This window comes from Strix uralensis, chromosome 34 (assembly GCF_047716275.1).
Source record: "Strix uralensis isolate ZFMK-TIS-50842 chromosome 34, bStrUra1, whole genome shotgun sequence".
Taxonomy (NCBI): domain Eukaryota; kingdom Metazoa; phylum Chordata; class Aves; order Strigiformes; family Strigidae; genus Strix; species Strix uralensis.
In genome coordinates this window covers 2,132,824-2,146,789 of record NC_134005.1, presented here as the reverse complement: position 1 = coordinate 2,146,789, position 13,966 = coordinate 2,132,824, and the positions used below count along the sequence as shown (strand labels likewise).

Below are 13,966 nucleotides of genomic sequence, written 5' to 3'. Positions count from 1 at the left end.
GCTCAAGCCCATGAAACCCAAGGTCTGACCACCTGGTAATAAGACTTTGGTAAGTCACGAGGAGCACAGGACCTAGGTTTTATCAGCTACCAGTGGGACCTTAAAATAAAACTAGTTTAAAATGAATACTGGTCATAGCTCCTCTGCTATAGAAAGCCACTGTAGATAAGTCCAGTGGACCTCCACTGGTCTCAATGAAACTGCTAAGCCTGGTGTACAGCCCCAGCCTGAAACGGCTTCAGGACCTTGTCATAAGATTCGCCTGCACAGGAAATCTTCACTGCTCTGCAACCAGATCTGTCCCCAAAGCAGCACTGACAAATGCAGCAATCATCACCTACAAGATTCACGGGAGGGTCCTTTTCCAGAGCAATCACACTTGGGAAAGCACATATGTGATCTGTTTTGGAGAGCATCTTCCTGAACTGGAGCCTACCGTGCCCGTGCCTCCTCATGAAGGAGCAGAGGGAAGTTACCGAGGTAAGCCCTGCAGTCCCACCAGCATCCAAGCCACCTGATTTAGGGTTTGTCAAGGGTGTGTCAACCTCTGCAGTTCCCTACTCTTTTTGCTCAGTGTGGTCTGTTAGCTGGAACAAAGATGCCAGCTTTGAGTTGCCTCTTTCAGAGCTGGTCAGCAGGGATGGTGTTGGTGCTCTCTGGAAGGGCTTGATGCTCTGCACTGGACCCCCTCAGCCCTAAGAGCAGGACCCAGCGCCTGTGGGGAGCTGAGCACCTCCAAAGCTCAGGGTGGCTCTGTGGAAGTGAGGACACTCAGCTGCTCACAGGGAGCATGTCAAAGCTACCAGGATCAGGCCCTTTCTGAAGTCCCCACTATCCCCAGCTCTGCAGACACAAGGAGCTCTCAGGAGCAGGGGTTCACTGCTGGGTGTTACCCTTGGGGCACCTGGAGATAGGGTACAGGAGGCCCTACTAACTTGAGAAGCCTCCGACGAGCGTGCTGGTCAAAGGCAGTGGCCTCTGGGGGACCAGAGGTGAGAGCTTTCTGCTGCTCCAGGGCGTGTTCCTCCATCAGCATCTGCTCCATCTGCATCTGCAGCTGAGGGTCCAGCTGAGGGAAGGAAAGGCAGCGGCTGGTTAGCAATGGTCCTTCCCAAGGCTCCCCCCTGCTCGTGTTGAGAGGGGTGATGGGATCCTTCTGTCTCGGTCTCAGTGTCTGTGACACCTCCTGCTCTCTTAGCCTGGGCCTCATCTCAAGGGCAATGAACTCCAGTATCTTCGCCTGCCCAGTCACTGTTACAAAAGCTGACCTGGCCAGACAGACAGACAGACAAGCCAGGAACCTTCCAGAGCTCCAAGTCTTTGCCTGCCCCCAGCCAGTGCCAAAGCAGCTCGGACAAAAGCTCTCTTGTAAAGGGAGCCACGATAACGCTGCTGTCTCTTAGAGATCAGCCCTGGCAGCACAGTCCCAGGGCACAGTCAGGCTGCTGCTATTAAGCTCTGTAACCTGGCAGGGCTTGGGTGGTGAGCAGCAAATACCCCAGTGATGACCTACATCTCCATCCCAAAGTACCATAAATTCAATCACTTGAGCAGGGTCTTCAGGATCTCTCCCTGGGATCATGGGGAGGTTGGGCAGGGAGGTCCCAAGTGCCAGCAGGGCACCGGGAAGCCTGCTGCGGGCAGCAGGGGACCAAATGACACCGGGGGAGGGTGGCACGTGTCAAACGGGGCAGCAGCCATTCTCACCACGGCATCCAAGGGATCTGGGGGTGGCTCCGTGGCCACAGCCTCCCCCAGAACAACTGCTTCCTCTCTCTGGCTGTCTTCCATCTTTTCTATCACCTCCTTGAGGAGCTTCTCGTATTTTTCATTTCCTGAAGGAAGAAAACATCCACAAATAGAAGCGTGGCACAGCGCCATTCCCATTTAAGCTGGGAAGCCCCACTTCCCCGACTCTGGCCTCTCCCAGAAACACCCTCCTCAAGCAATGTATGGAAAGTAGATGCTGCTTTTCCTCTATCAACCCTGATGTTCATTCCCACCCATCTTCCTCCCCACATAGGAGCATCTCATCCCCTGCAATGTGACACAAATCCAACCCTGCCAAAATCCCTGCCAGCCTGTGCTCAGCTTTCCCGAGCATTTCTGTCCAGCCACCACCTTCCCAGGACTCCGACACATGCTGGCAAGCTCTGCAGGATGGTTCCTGGGGCAAAGCCCACACGGGCTCATCTGCCAGAGCCTCAGGAAGCAACCGGGGGGTTGAGTGTTGGTCTGACAGCCCTGAAACCTCCAGGCTTCGTGGAGGCAGGTGTGAGCTGCCCTACGGGCATCTGACATGGGGGAGAAACAGGGGACCCTCCTGGGGAGCAAACAGGCCGTGCTCACCTTTGATGTTCCTGGGCAGGTCCAAGTAGATCCTGGGAAAGCTCCCCTCTCCTTTCAGGGAGATTTCTTCTGGTTCTAGGTGACCCACTTGGATCTGGAAAGTCCTGCAGAAGGCTCCAGGCACTCCTGGCAGGTAATAGACTTTCAGGACTTGCTCCTGGCCAGGTTCAACGTAACCCTGCAGGGTGTGGGAGAAGAGGGAGGGAATGAACCAAAGAGGGTTTGGTGGAGGGATGGCTCAGACGACAGACACGCTGAGAAGAGAAGGCAGGTTCTCATACACGAGAAAGTATCAGACAACATCGCCTTCTAGCTTTCTTGTACCCAGAAGCTGAAGTCTCCTACACCAGGTCCTTCAGAGGGCTCGTAGGGATGCACTCCCCCAGGACAGACCCACAGACCGCCCCTTGCTCAGCATGAGCACAGCTCTGCCCCTAGCGGTGTTTACCCTCTGCTAGCAAGAGCCAGACTGAAGAAATAAAAGCTCTTTTACCGGCCACTATGCAAAATAAGTGAAGTGCCCACACTCTCAGCATGGCCAGCAGCTCCTGCCACAGCACATCAGCGGTTCCCAGGCTGGTGTTGAAGGGCCTGACCCCTTATAATGATCCCAGCCAAACACCTCCTGCCTGTGCAGGTACACCGGGGGTGCGTGAGCCTATCCAGGCTCACAGTGACCTGCAAACATGCATCTCTGGAAAGGCAGGAGCAGAGACTAGGATGAGATCTAGGAAAGGTGTTGCCAGGAAGGGCACCTCCTCTCCGGGCTTCCAGAAAGGCTGCCCGAGCCCCAGGCTAGGCTCCCGTCAGCCAGGCTGAGAGCAAATGCAAGCAGACAGCAACAGAGCCCTGGGTGAGGGACACAGCCACAGCTTTCCTCGGCTCGCCCTCTGCACACTGGGCTAGACCCTCGGCTCCCCACTCCCCTTCACGCTGCAGGGAGAAGCTGCTGAGTGGGACAGATCCTGCCACTTGGTGCCCTGAGCCCCTGGTGCAGCGCAGAACACAGCTGTAGCAAAAGCCAGCCCTGCCAAGCTGCCAGCGCCGATGGGGCTGTCACAGCAACTGACTGCGTGGGTCCGAGCAGACCTGGGTCTTTGGAAGCTCGCAGCAAGAGGGCATCAGTGTGTCACCCCTTGTAGGAAACAGGCATGAGGAAATGTGAACGCCTTTGGCTTCCTCTTCCCACTGCAAAAAGGGACTAGACAGGAATGCTGCTCCAGCCCAAAGACAGCCACACAGGACTGAGAAGTTGGGATGGTGGGATGCTGCAAACTCCTCTCCTCACTGTTCCAGCCCTGTTCCTGCCTGGCGCCCTCACTGCCCCACAAAGCTGCTGCGGAGCAGCAAAGCTGGGGGAGTGGGGGACCGGTACAGGGGCTGCTACAATTTCTGGCAAAGCAGCTTCATGCCCAAGTGAGAGCATTTAAGTCCTGCTCAGTGCTGGCAGGGGGCTGGCAGGGTGGGCTACAGGCAGGGACAAGGAGTAAGCCCTGTCCAATCACACACCCTGGGCAAGGTGACTCTCAGGAGAGCCGGCACAGTGCGGCCCCAGTGCCCGCACAGCCGGAGCACTCAGCAGTTGGGGTCCCCAGAGCGCTGGTGCCTCCGGCCGGTGGCTGCTGTGTGACAGCAGGGTCACCCGCCGGCAAAGGCCGTGAAGGGCGTCCATTAGCACCACGCTTGCTTGACCCTCCCTACCCCCCAGCAGCAGCTGCTTACAGCCCTGCCTCTCCTGTCTGCTTTTGTGGGTTGTTTTTTTTTAATTTTGTTTTTTTCCCCTACAACCCCCTCCTGGGTAGCCTGACCCAGAGCCAGGGTCAATCACTCGCGCCACCTCCGTACTCACCGTGCTGGGCAGGACCAGGGGCACGCCGGGCAGAGGGCTGTCTGCGGTGCCCGCGCTGGGCCTGAGCACCACGTAGGTGAATCCCATCTTCCCGCTGTTCTGCAGGGTGACCTCTGCTTCGGTGACTTTGTTAAACAGCTGAAGAGAGGACAGAGGAGTGGGAAGCTGAAGGCACAGGCCTGATACTGGGAACCTTCTTCTGCTTTCATTGGGATGCGAGCAAATGAACTCAACACAGGAGAAAAGCAGAGGCAGAGGAGGTACAGGCACTTGAGTCTCCCAGGTTAACCTGGGGAAGCCACCGCCACAGGGCACCCCTTAGCCCTACACAGGAACAGATACTGATGGCGGCACGCAGAGGGGCAGTGCCAACCACAGAGATCAGTCATAAGGAAACCAAGGAGGAGACAAGCTCTCTGCACCTCATGGTGTCATCTCACACCCAGCTGGAACAAAGGAGGTGGCATCAAGACATTGCAGAAGAAAAAGCACCTGCAGTGACAGCAAAATGGGAGACAGGGCAACAGCTGGAAATGTCTGTGGGGTTTTTAACCAAAAAGAAGTAAAGTGGGGATTATTCTAGGACATTCTTTCCAGCTACAGTGACTGGGAAGCCCAAGTTAACTTCCTCCCTGGTTTATTTTGCTGATTAATCAAGAACATCAAAAGAGAGCACCTCCTTGGACCTCAGGCTTTAGGAGCGGATCAGCAGATGGATGTCTTGGGGCACGTCCCTCTGGAATCATCACTGGGACCCTGCCTGCCCCAGGAGGCGGTGTTAGTTACCTTGAGGAGGAGGAATTCCCAGCTGGAGGGGGGTGGAGATGGCCATTAAAAACAGCTTGAATGCAGGACATATCACTCCAAGGTTGTACTTCCAAGCCATAGAGCCAACACAGCAGTTGGGGAGAGAGCCCTAGCCCTAGGTGGGTGGCAACCCGCCGGTGATGGTTTCACGACAAGGACCTCTGCCAAGAGAAGCGTGCGGTACCTGCAGCCCGCAGTCGATCTCCGTGACGTCTAGGAGGTAGCTGATGAGCGAAGCCTCCCCACTCAGCGCGATCTCGTAGGTTGGGCCTCCCTCCACCCTGCACAGCGCCATGACGTGGGCGATGATATTTGTGTGGCCAAAGAAGGTGAACATGACCCGCTGGCTCTCGCCTGGCTGCAGCACACCGTAGTGCGGCAGGACATCGAAAACCTGGAGGTAGGCGAGATCAAGATGTCGAGCACGGAAATTGATGCAGAAGAGCAGCCACGGCTTGGAGTGAAGTACAGACGTGGCTGGAGGGGGCTCTTCCTCAAACACAGCAAAATCACCCTAATCTCATCCTGTATCCATTCCACTTACCAGTGGAGGGGCACGGGAAAAATCTTCTCCCATACTCACTCATTAATGCATTAATTAATACACTACATATTAAAGTAATTTGGGCTGTCTCCTGGCAGCAAGAAATTCTCTTCACTGCAGAACTTGCCTTTAAAAGCACCTTTTACTGCCTTAAGAAAAACACAGTATTTGGAGGTGAAAGCCCTTAGAGCTGGGGGGGAGGACTCCAGCCCAGCTCATCTGACTCCTGATGCTTTTCGCTCTCTCCGATTTGCATGCTGCGCTCTCTCAAGATGCTACAGCAAAAGCTACTGCAGAAATTTCCTGTTGACCCTCTGATTAGCAACAAGATGAATAATGCCCTCCATAGCTGCTGCACAGGTCAACCCTACGACATGTCCTGCGTGGCCTCTCCAGTGACCAGTTGCTTCAGCAGCGCTGTGCGATGGGCTTGGAGGGACGTGAGGCCACTCTGCGAGCAGCATCGAGGGCCACCAGTGGGAGGGGGGGGAGCTACATAACTGCTTGCCACACTGGAAACGTGGCACAAGATGGATTCCCACTTACCTCCTCCATTCCCAAGGTGACGGGCTCTGCCTCCACAAACTGCATCAGTTTGTTGATCCCCACCAGCCTCTGAGTCTCCACAGCACCTTCCAGCTCCGCAGCAGTGGATGGCAGCAGCTGGAAAACAAGCACCATGGGCTGCAGTGAGCAGCTGGCTGGTCTGGGTGAGACCACTCTGCTGCAGGCTCCACCACCTCATCCAGCCAGGAGCAGCTGAGATGGGACCTGGGTGCAAATCAAGTACGGGTATGTCCGTGCCATCCGTTGAGTGTGGGTCCAAGCCCACCCACAGGTGAGACACGGGCTCCATCTGCACTTCCTACACACCAGCTTGCATGGGGAAGCTGAGTGCACCCAGCCCTCAGTCCTGGCAGAGACCTCAAGGGCATTTTTCACCCTTGTGCCAGCCCAGCTTCACTCACTCCTGCCCAAGGAATGTGCCCAGAACCCCATGCCTCGACAGGTTAGGTTCTTCATGACAAAAACAGGAACACAGCTGCAAGTGAGAAGTATCAAAACCAGGAAAATAAGGACTTGGCACAACTATCCCATTTCAGAGAGTGCTTAGGTTTCATCTCGTGCACCCATCAGTGCTGGAGAGCTGAGGATCTCCACCAGGTCATTCTCTTGAATGACACCTTCCTGAAGAAGGCAGCCAAGGTGTTCTTCTGTCTTGCAGCAGCTGAGAGCTGGTGTTTGACCTCAGAGGTGCCATCTTTCAAAAGATTTTCCTAATTTAATAAGCGAGGGCTTTGTGAGTGCTTTTGAAATGTAGTAATACCTGCTTCTTCAGTAACGTGAAGAAGTGCTTTGTGCTGGGGCCTTGACATCAGCAGAATCTGCAAGAATATTTATGGGACATCTTTACACCTAATCAGAGGCTACATCTCCCCTGTAGATGAAGCTCAGAATCAGAAGATTCAATGCTCTTTCTCTCGTCTTCACATTTTCAAGCCTAGCAAAGCTTTGCCAAGCGCCTGTTCCCAAAGATTCTAACCCGCATCTTTCCTAGGCCTATGGTCTCCCACCTCCCCAGGGAGGTTATGTGTACAGTGACACAAGCGGAAGATGAAGCTGCAATCCAGACATATCCTTTGAAGCACTTCTGGATCCTACTTAGCCATATCTACTTGAATTTCTTCGGTTTATTTCTGCATACATGGCAACAAAGGAGGAAATAAAGATGATTCCACCCTTCAATCTGAAAACATTCAGCCACACCATTCTTTATGTCTACAGGGTATCATTTCTCCTGATTCAGAAAAAATGTGCAGTTATAATGTTAAAATGACTGATATTTGGATGTGAGCAGATGCAACCCCTCTCCTTGAACTTAATGCCAACGCCAGTGCTTTCAGAACTTCCCAAGCTTTCCTGCATCCTTTTCTATTGCCCCAGGAGCAGCCTCTGTCCCACACAATGCAGAACAAGGCGCCAGTTCCCACTAGCACAGACGTCAAGCTCCAAAGCACCGAGGTTCACCAGGAAGGTCAGCAGACCAAAGGCCATTTTCCATGCCAGGAGGAAGAGACAATGACTTTCAAAGTCTCATTTTATCAAAGACAGCTCTGTGGCCATCCCTGCAATACTGCAGGTCTCGGGTGAAGGCAGAGACATAAAAACAGGTGGCTCCAGCTGGGGTTGAGAAGGTGGTACATGGAGATCACAGTACTTGGCACAGCTTGATACAGGAAGGAAACTGGAAGCCTTCACATCATGATGCAGTGTAAAAACAAGCCAAAAAAACCCAAACTCAGCATAGGTCCGTAGGATCTGAGTGGGCTTCTCCAAGCAAAACTATCCGATTTCTCCCTCCCCAGAAACCCCGTGTCCAGCCACTGCCCCTGCTGCCCAGCCCGCCCTCAGGGCACATGACAGCAGGGCAGCAAAAAGGGGGATTGGCACAAGCATGGCTTTTTGGTGGCAAGCTGGGGGAGGCAACGCAAGCGGTAGGTGTACAAGAAAATCTACCTTTGCTTCCAGGGAGTCATCTGCATCTGCTGGCTCTTGGGCAGGATCCCCTGCGGCTCCCAGGGCTTTGGCTGGTTCCTCCACACCTCCATCCCTGCAGCTGCTCCCTGCAGACACCGAGCGCTTGGACCAGGCTCCCTCCTCCTTTGGTGGTTGGGGTTTGATGAAAAATTTAGATACTGGAGGGCTGAACCTGGAAAATAACATAACTTTGATTGTGGACCTGCAGTGGGAGGGAGGGAAGCCTGCACGAACAGCTCCTCAGCAGGATGCGGCCCCCGGCTGGGCACTGGTGCTGTGAACTCAGTAACGGGTCTGACCCAGCAGCTCCGAAACCAGGATGGAGCAGGTCAGCATATGGGGCTGCCTAGGGATGACGCTGGTATAGCGGCGGCGCAGGCAGCTGGCAACTGGCTGCAAGGAGGAACGGAAGAGGACACAGGTGAAAGCCTTGTAGGGAGGTAAAAAGCACAGCAGGAAAGGAAGAGACACACAAACTGTGCAAAAAGGTGAGCCTGAGACACAAAGGGGCAGATCCGGACAGCAACAAGCCAGTGCAGACCCACCAGTGCCCTCCCGAAAGCACCCACAACAGCTGCAGACTGTGCCTCCCCCACCCAGGGGGCCAAAGCCAGAACTTCTGCAGCTCTACCAGGTGCTAATCCGGAATATTTCCCCTGACACCCACCCGCAGCTGCAGGTCAGCACAAGCAAGCAGCAATGCCCGAGGCTCTCTCCAAGCACCATAAGGCAGGAGCAGGGATGGAGCCCAGAGCCTGCTGTGCCCGAACCCCGACAGAGCCCAGCACCGTGCGGGGGCACCCACGGAGCCCGGCACGGGACACCCCCACACACGCGGGGCAGCGTGGAAAGACACGCTGAGCAACTCCAGGCAGAGACTCACAGCTGATCAGCCCGTTGATCCCTGAGGAGCACCGAAGCAGCAGCGACTGGTGCTCTGGGGAAGGAAGCTTTGGTCATTTTTAATCAATACACAGCAAACGCCGATGACAAGGTTCAGCTCCTGCTGTGCCCCCGGTATTCCCTGGTTGTGAAACAACGGCTCCAACCGCACCTCGCGCTAAAAGGGCAGCAGCTCTGCTGAAACAAGGCTATAACCGATGTGGCACTTACCAACGGCACGATCACCTCCCCAGCAGCTTCTAAACACAAACCATTTGAGGACCAATTTGGCAAATGATTCAGCAAAGCAGTTAAACAGCTCATCTTACTGACAGGACGGAGTTGATAGTTTGACCAACACGTGTCAGTAAAAAGTGTTCGGTTTAACACTTTCAAACATTCCCAGTGACTCAGACTACATTCCCTGTTTCAAACTGCAGCAGGTGCTCACAGTAACTCTGTTCACCCTTCTGATGCCCCATGGAGGGACACACTGGAACCATGCCTGCCTGTCACCACACCTATCTGCATGTGTTCCCGAGGGCAAACGAGGCCCATCTTTTACAGCAATGTGGGTGCTTCCTTCCCAGCCGGGAACTCAGTGCCTTTAGCGACGTGCTCCCAAATGAGTATTTGTCTCTAGCTTTGCAGCTCATCATTTAAGGCTGGTTTCCATTTCTGGATTAGAGGCTCTGTGCCTCACAACCCCCAAGAGATCCCACCTGACTTGTCCTTCCTGCAACCACATGCAAGAACAAGGCTCTGCCCAGGCGAGCTGCCCCAAGCAGGGACCGATGAGCAGCAGCACTGTCACCCCTCCCCAGCCCCCCCTCTGCCTGCTACTGGGACCACATGGGGGACACCAAAGGTGACCTCAGCACCGTCCATGTGGAAGAGCAAAGCAGGACTGGAGGGCGTGCGCTTGCCCCTGCAGAAAATCGCCCATCTCCAGTCCCACCAGTGCAACCTTTGCTCCTCTCAGCTGAGGCACCTTAACAAGTATTGGGGTGCCCTGAGGGGTGACCCACCTGCTCAACACCTCCAGCAGCCGCTAACTTGGGCATCTGCCTCAGGATGAAATAAATCCAGCTCATCTGCAACAACGGTGCCTCCGGGCAGCCTGCAGCTGAACGCTGCCTGTCCCTGGTGATAGGGAGATGCCCGCAGCACAGGGGCAGACACATCCAGGGCCAGGAACACCTCGAAGCCCTCCAGCTACACACAGGTCCATGCACGGGTCTGGCCATTGTCATGGTGATTGTCCCAAAACTGCTAGCTGTGACCCATCCTAGCCAGGAAATGAAAGCGTGGCTCTCAGAGCTGCTCGTGATAAATACTGTAGGTCAAGAACAGCTCCTGAGGAGAGGTAAACCGCCGAGATGCAAAATCCATAATCACTTATGAAATTACCCTTAGTTTTATAGAATGGCTTGAGGAAACTTCATGGGATCGTGGTGCCTAGACAACAATATTTTTCTCTCTAAAGCAGAAGCCTCTGGGACCTGGTGCTGGGAGATGATGTGGTTAGTGAGTCCTGCTGTGGAGAAGCACAAAGCATGGTGAGGGACTTTTTCCAGTGAGGGAAACCAGAATGAACAACAAGAAATGTAACATGAAAAGGAAGGGAGAGAGGAACCCAAGGTGTCAATAGAAAGCTGACCCCTGGGACAAGAAATCTTCCTGGTGCTGAAGAAAAGGGGGTTGTCTTCAAAAAGGAGAAGAAAGGGGAAGATAACAAGATGCTCAGCACCAGCCCAAGCTTTAGGCAGCTCTTCCCCTCCTGCACCTTCTGGCCAAGACTGTGAATGCAGGGAGGAAGGCAAGGAGCAGAGAGCAGCTCTTCCACCTGCAGAGAGGACCCATCCCAAACCAGAGGGGCCGAAGGGCTGTGGACGTGCCTCCACCAGCACCGTGGAGCTGAGAGACGGAGCCTCCTGACATAAGCAGGTCAGCCTGGAGCTGGAGGGGCTGAAAGCAAGGGGTTAAGCCCTCCAGATCCATCTCACCCAATCTGGCCACCCCTCAGGTGAGACAAAATGCATCCAGGAATTAACAGTGGGGATTTAATGGGAGTACAGGCGGATTGACACCAGGGGGAGAGGAGTCCTTCCTGCTAAGGCCAGGACAACCTTGTGTCACCCACTGTCCCCAACCTCCTGTTAAAAGTATCTCAGCCTGTCTCTTGGGTTTCTGAGCCTGCTAGGGCCACAGCTTCTCACAGCTTCCCACAGCCGCCTCCCAGAATAGAGGAGCTAGAAATCACACCGCTTCTGCAAACTACACGTGAAGATTCACACAGGATGATGTGACCCGGCCGGCTGAGGCTGTGCGAGAGCCAGCAACATGAGGACTGTCCCCTCAACCCTGCAGCGCTGCAAGAGGAGTGCCCCAGCTCCCCACAGCCCCGGCCAGCACCAGGGACATGAGCCAGAAGCCACCACCCCTTCTTCGCATTAAATGCTAGAGTTTTAACAGTGCTGAGACTGCTTCCCTAGTGCATGGCACCCACGTATGGAGCATCCTTGCCCAGGCTCCCAAGGACCACCCGCTGGTGTCCCCACTAGCCATGGCACTGGGTTAAAATGAGCCTCCCAGCAAAGCACGAGCTCTTCTCAGGTCATCACAGGGAAAAGCACCAGAGACCGCACGCCCACGAGGAACCTGAACAGGCTACAGGCCCCTGCAGTGCACTTTTATTTCTCCTTCCGGCCATCAGATGCGTATTAAAAAGGCACTTTGGAGCCAGCTACAGACAGCTCAAGAGTGTTTGCAGCTGAAAACAAAATAATATAATACAGGCGCAACCAAAAGCCTTCCCAGTGCACGGTGTGGGAACACTGGGCTTGAGCTGGGCCACCTGGCCAGCAGCTGAGGAAGGCAGTGGCGAGGGTTTGCCCTCATCAAGAGCAACTATTGAACAGCATTTCATGCAAATGGCCCTGAAGCCTATTTCTTTGCTTGGATAAATTCCCCTGCTGAGCTAAGGTTTGTGTATTCACTGAACCACCCACTGAAATTCAGACGAGGCAGCGGAGAGACAGAGAAGAGAAGCAACATTGCTGCGGTGAGATCCGACACCTCCAACTCCTGTCTTGCACACACTGGAAGGGATTAAGCTGGATTTGGCATTCATCTAAATGCAGCGAGCAGTCCCACTGTGACCAAGTATTCATTAACTCGAAGTTCATACGCAATTTCAACAGCCACTTACTTATCCAAGTCAAAAAAATGTCAATTTTGAGAGATGAGGGAGAATTTTGATTTCTTGTTTGAAAGCAGAAATTGTGTGGGAATGGATGCAGCAGAAGTGAAGTGTCTCATGTTCCTGGGGCAGCAACCAAAGCTCGCCAGCACCTTTAAGCAGGAGCCACAGGACTTGATTTTTGGGTGCACAAGATTCCTTGGCTCCTGCTGAAGCCCACAGACCTTGACCATCCCATCATTTTCGACGAGAAGAGTCAGAGGAGGGTCTGAGGCCCCTCAAGCTCCATCTGACAGGGCTCATGCCTCTCCCAGAGTATTTCCACGGGATGTGGCTGGTCCAGTTTTGCAGGGTACAGGCACTAAAGCTCCTCAGGCACTTTGGTTCAACTGAAGCTGGACCAGGGCCAGCCACCACTGGCACTGCAGGCACAGCGGCTCTTTGTGGAGATCATCCTTCGGCAGCAGTACTTCCCTCTCTTGACAGGTCACAGCCCTGGACGAAGTCTCCACTGACTTTACTGGAGTTAATCTGACTTGCACTGCTTTTACAGATGGCAAAACATGACCCAGTAAGTCCTCTCCTTCCTCGTGCTTTGCACATCAGCCAGGCGATTTATAAGCATCAGGTGAGCTCCTGATTCTCTATATCAGATAGAAAAATGCTTCTCAATCCAACTCTGCCCAGAGGTCCCTCCGATCAAATCAGTAGCTCTAACAATAAATACAATTACAGTCTTTGTTCAAAATTAAACAAGCCCTGACAGCTGTATTTTGCAGATGCTATTTAAAGTAATCAGCACCAATTACAATTGTACCAGCTGCTTCAAAAACCAGCTCTGCCAACAGACGACTGTATTGACTCCCGTGACCGACAGCAAAGGAGGAGAGATGTGCTCCAGCTGTCTTTGTGGCAGGGGTCTGGACACTCACCATTTCAGGATGCCTTCATGGGGACAAGTGCTAGAGCTTGGAAACACAAAGGGTGTGGCTGCAAGGGTGAAGAATACTAGGAAGCAGGGGGGAGCAGAAGAATTGGTTGAGCATAACCAGCTGAGAGCAGCAGGCTGCTCCTGGGGGATTAGAAAGGCAAGCAGGAGGCTCCAGCCCTGGGAAGAGAGAGATTCTCAATCTCCTCTCCTTAGGGAAAGGCTGCAGGAGGCCAAAGCTGGATCTCAACAAGTTTGTGAAAGGGGTGAACAGGACAGTCTGAGGTGGTAGGGACCAGGCTGGGTGGGCTTGGCAGGCCAGTTTCACCCTAAAGGAAGCCAAAAAGCAGCTCAAGCCTGAGCTGGGGCATCCGGGGGATTGAGGACCAGCAAGTACCTGGGCTCTGCCCAGGCACCCAGAGCGCATGGCAGCATGTAAAGACCTCGCAACCCCTGGCCAAGCAACCTCCAGAGCACAGGGGCTCACAGCTGCATCACAGGAAAAGCCAACCATGGCCCCTCTGCCCACCAGCTCGCATCACTGTCCCTGCACAGTGCCAAGAGCAGAGTGAGGAAAAGGAAGGAGATGCAATGACGGCGCATGTCCTGAAGTCCTCACCTAGAAGGAAACGTCCCTGCTCGTCTTGACAGTATCTGCTGAACCCCAGGAGGTGTCTCCACCAGCCCGCACTGGTGCAGGCTGCCCAGCATGCCCAGGGCGGGCAGCGATGCCACAGCGCACCCTCCCAACGGGGCTCTGCAGCGGGTCACCGCAGGGAAAGACAGGAGAAGGTAAAGCAGCAACGATAACTAACGCAGAAGGAGAAACAAACCAAAACAAGCTCCAGTTTCATATACTTCCTAGGG

General features: G+C 54.2%; 1 protein-coding gene across 1 annotated transcript in view; it reads right to left on the bottom strand.

Moving 5' to 3' along the window:
- LOC141936827 (hydrocephalus-inducing protein homolog) overlaps positions 1–13,966 on the bottom strand; it is a 99,689-nt gene that overhangs the window by 17,675 nt on the left and 68,048 nt on the right. Inside the window, exons 27-34 of the mRNA XM_074854149.1 lie at positions 8,067–8,259; positions 6,096–6,212; positions 5,190–5,399; positions 4,199–4,336; positions 2,350–2,527; positions 1,804–1,835; positions 1,708–1,731; positions 936–1,069 (exon numbers count right to left, since the gene is read on the bottom strand). Of these exons, the coding sequence (XP_074710250.1) occupies positions 936–1,069; positions 1,708–1,731; positions 1,804–1,835; positions 2,350–2,527; positions 4,199–4,336; positions 5,190–5,399; positions 6,096–6,212; positions 8,067–8,259 (1,026 nt within the window). The remainder of the gene's footprint in view (positions 1–935; positions 1,070–1,707; positions 1,732–1,803; positions 1,836–2,349; positions 2,528–4,198; positions 4,337–5,189; positions 5,400–6,095; positions 6,213–8,066; positions 8,260–13,966) is intronic.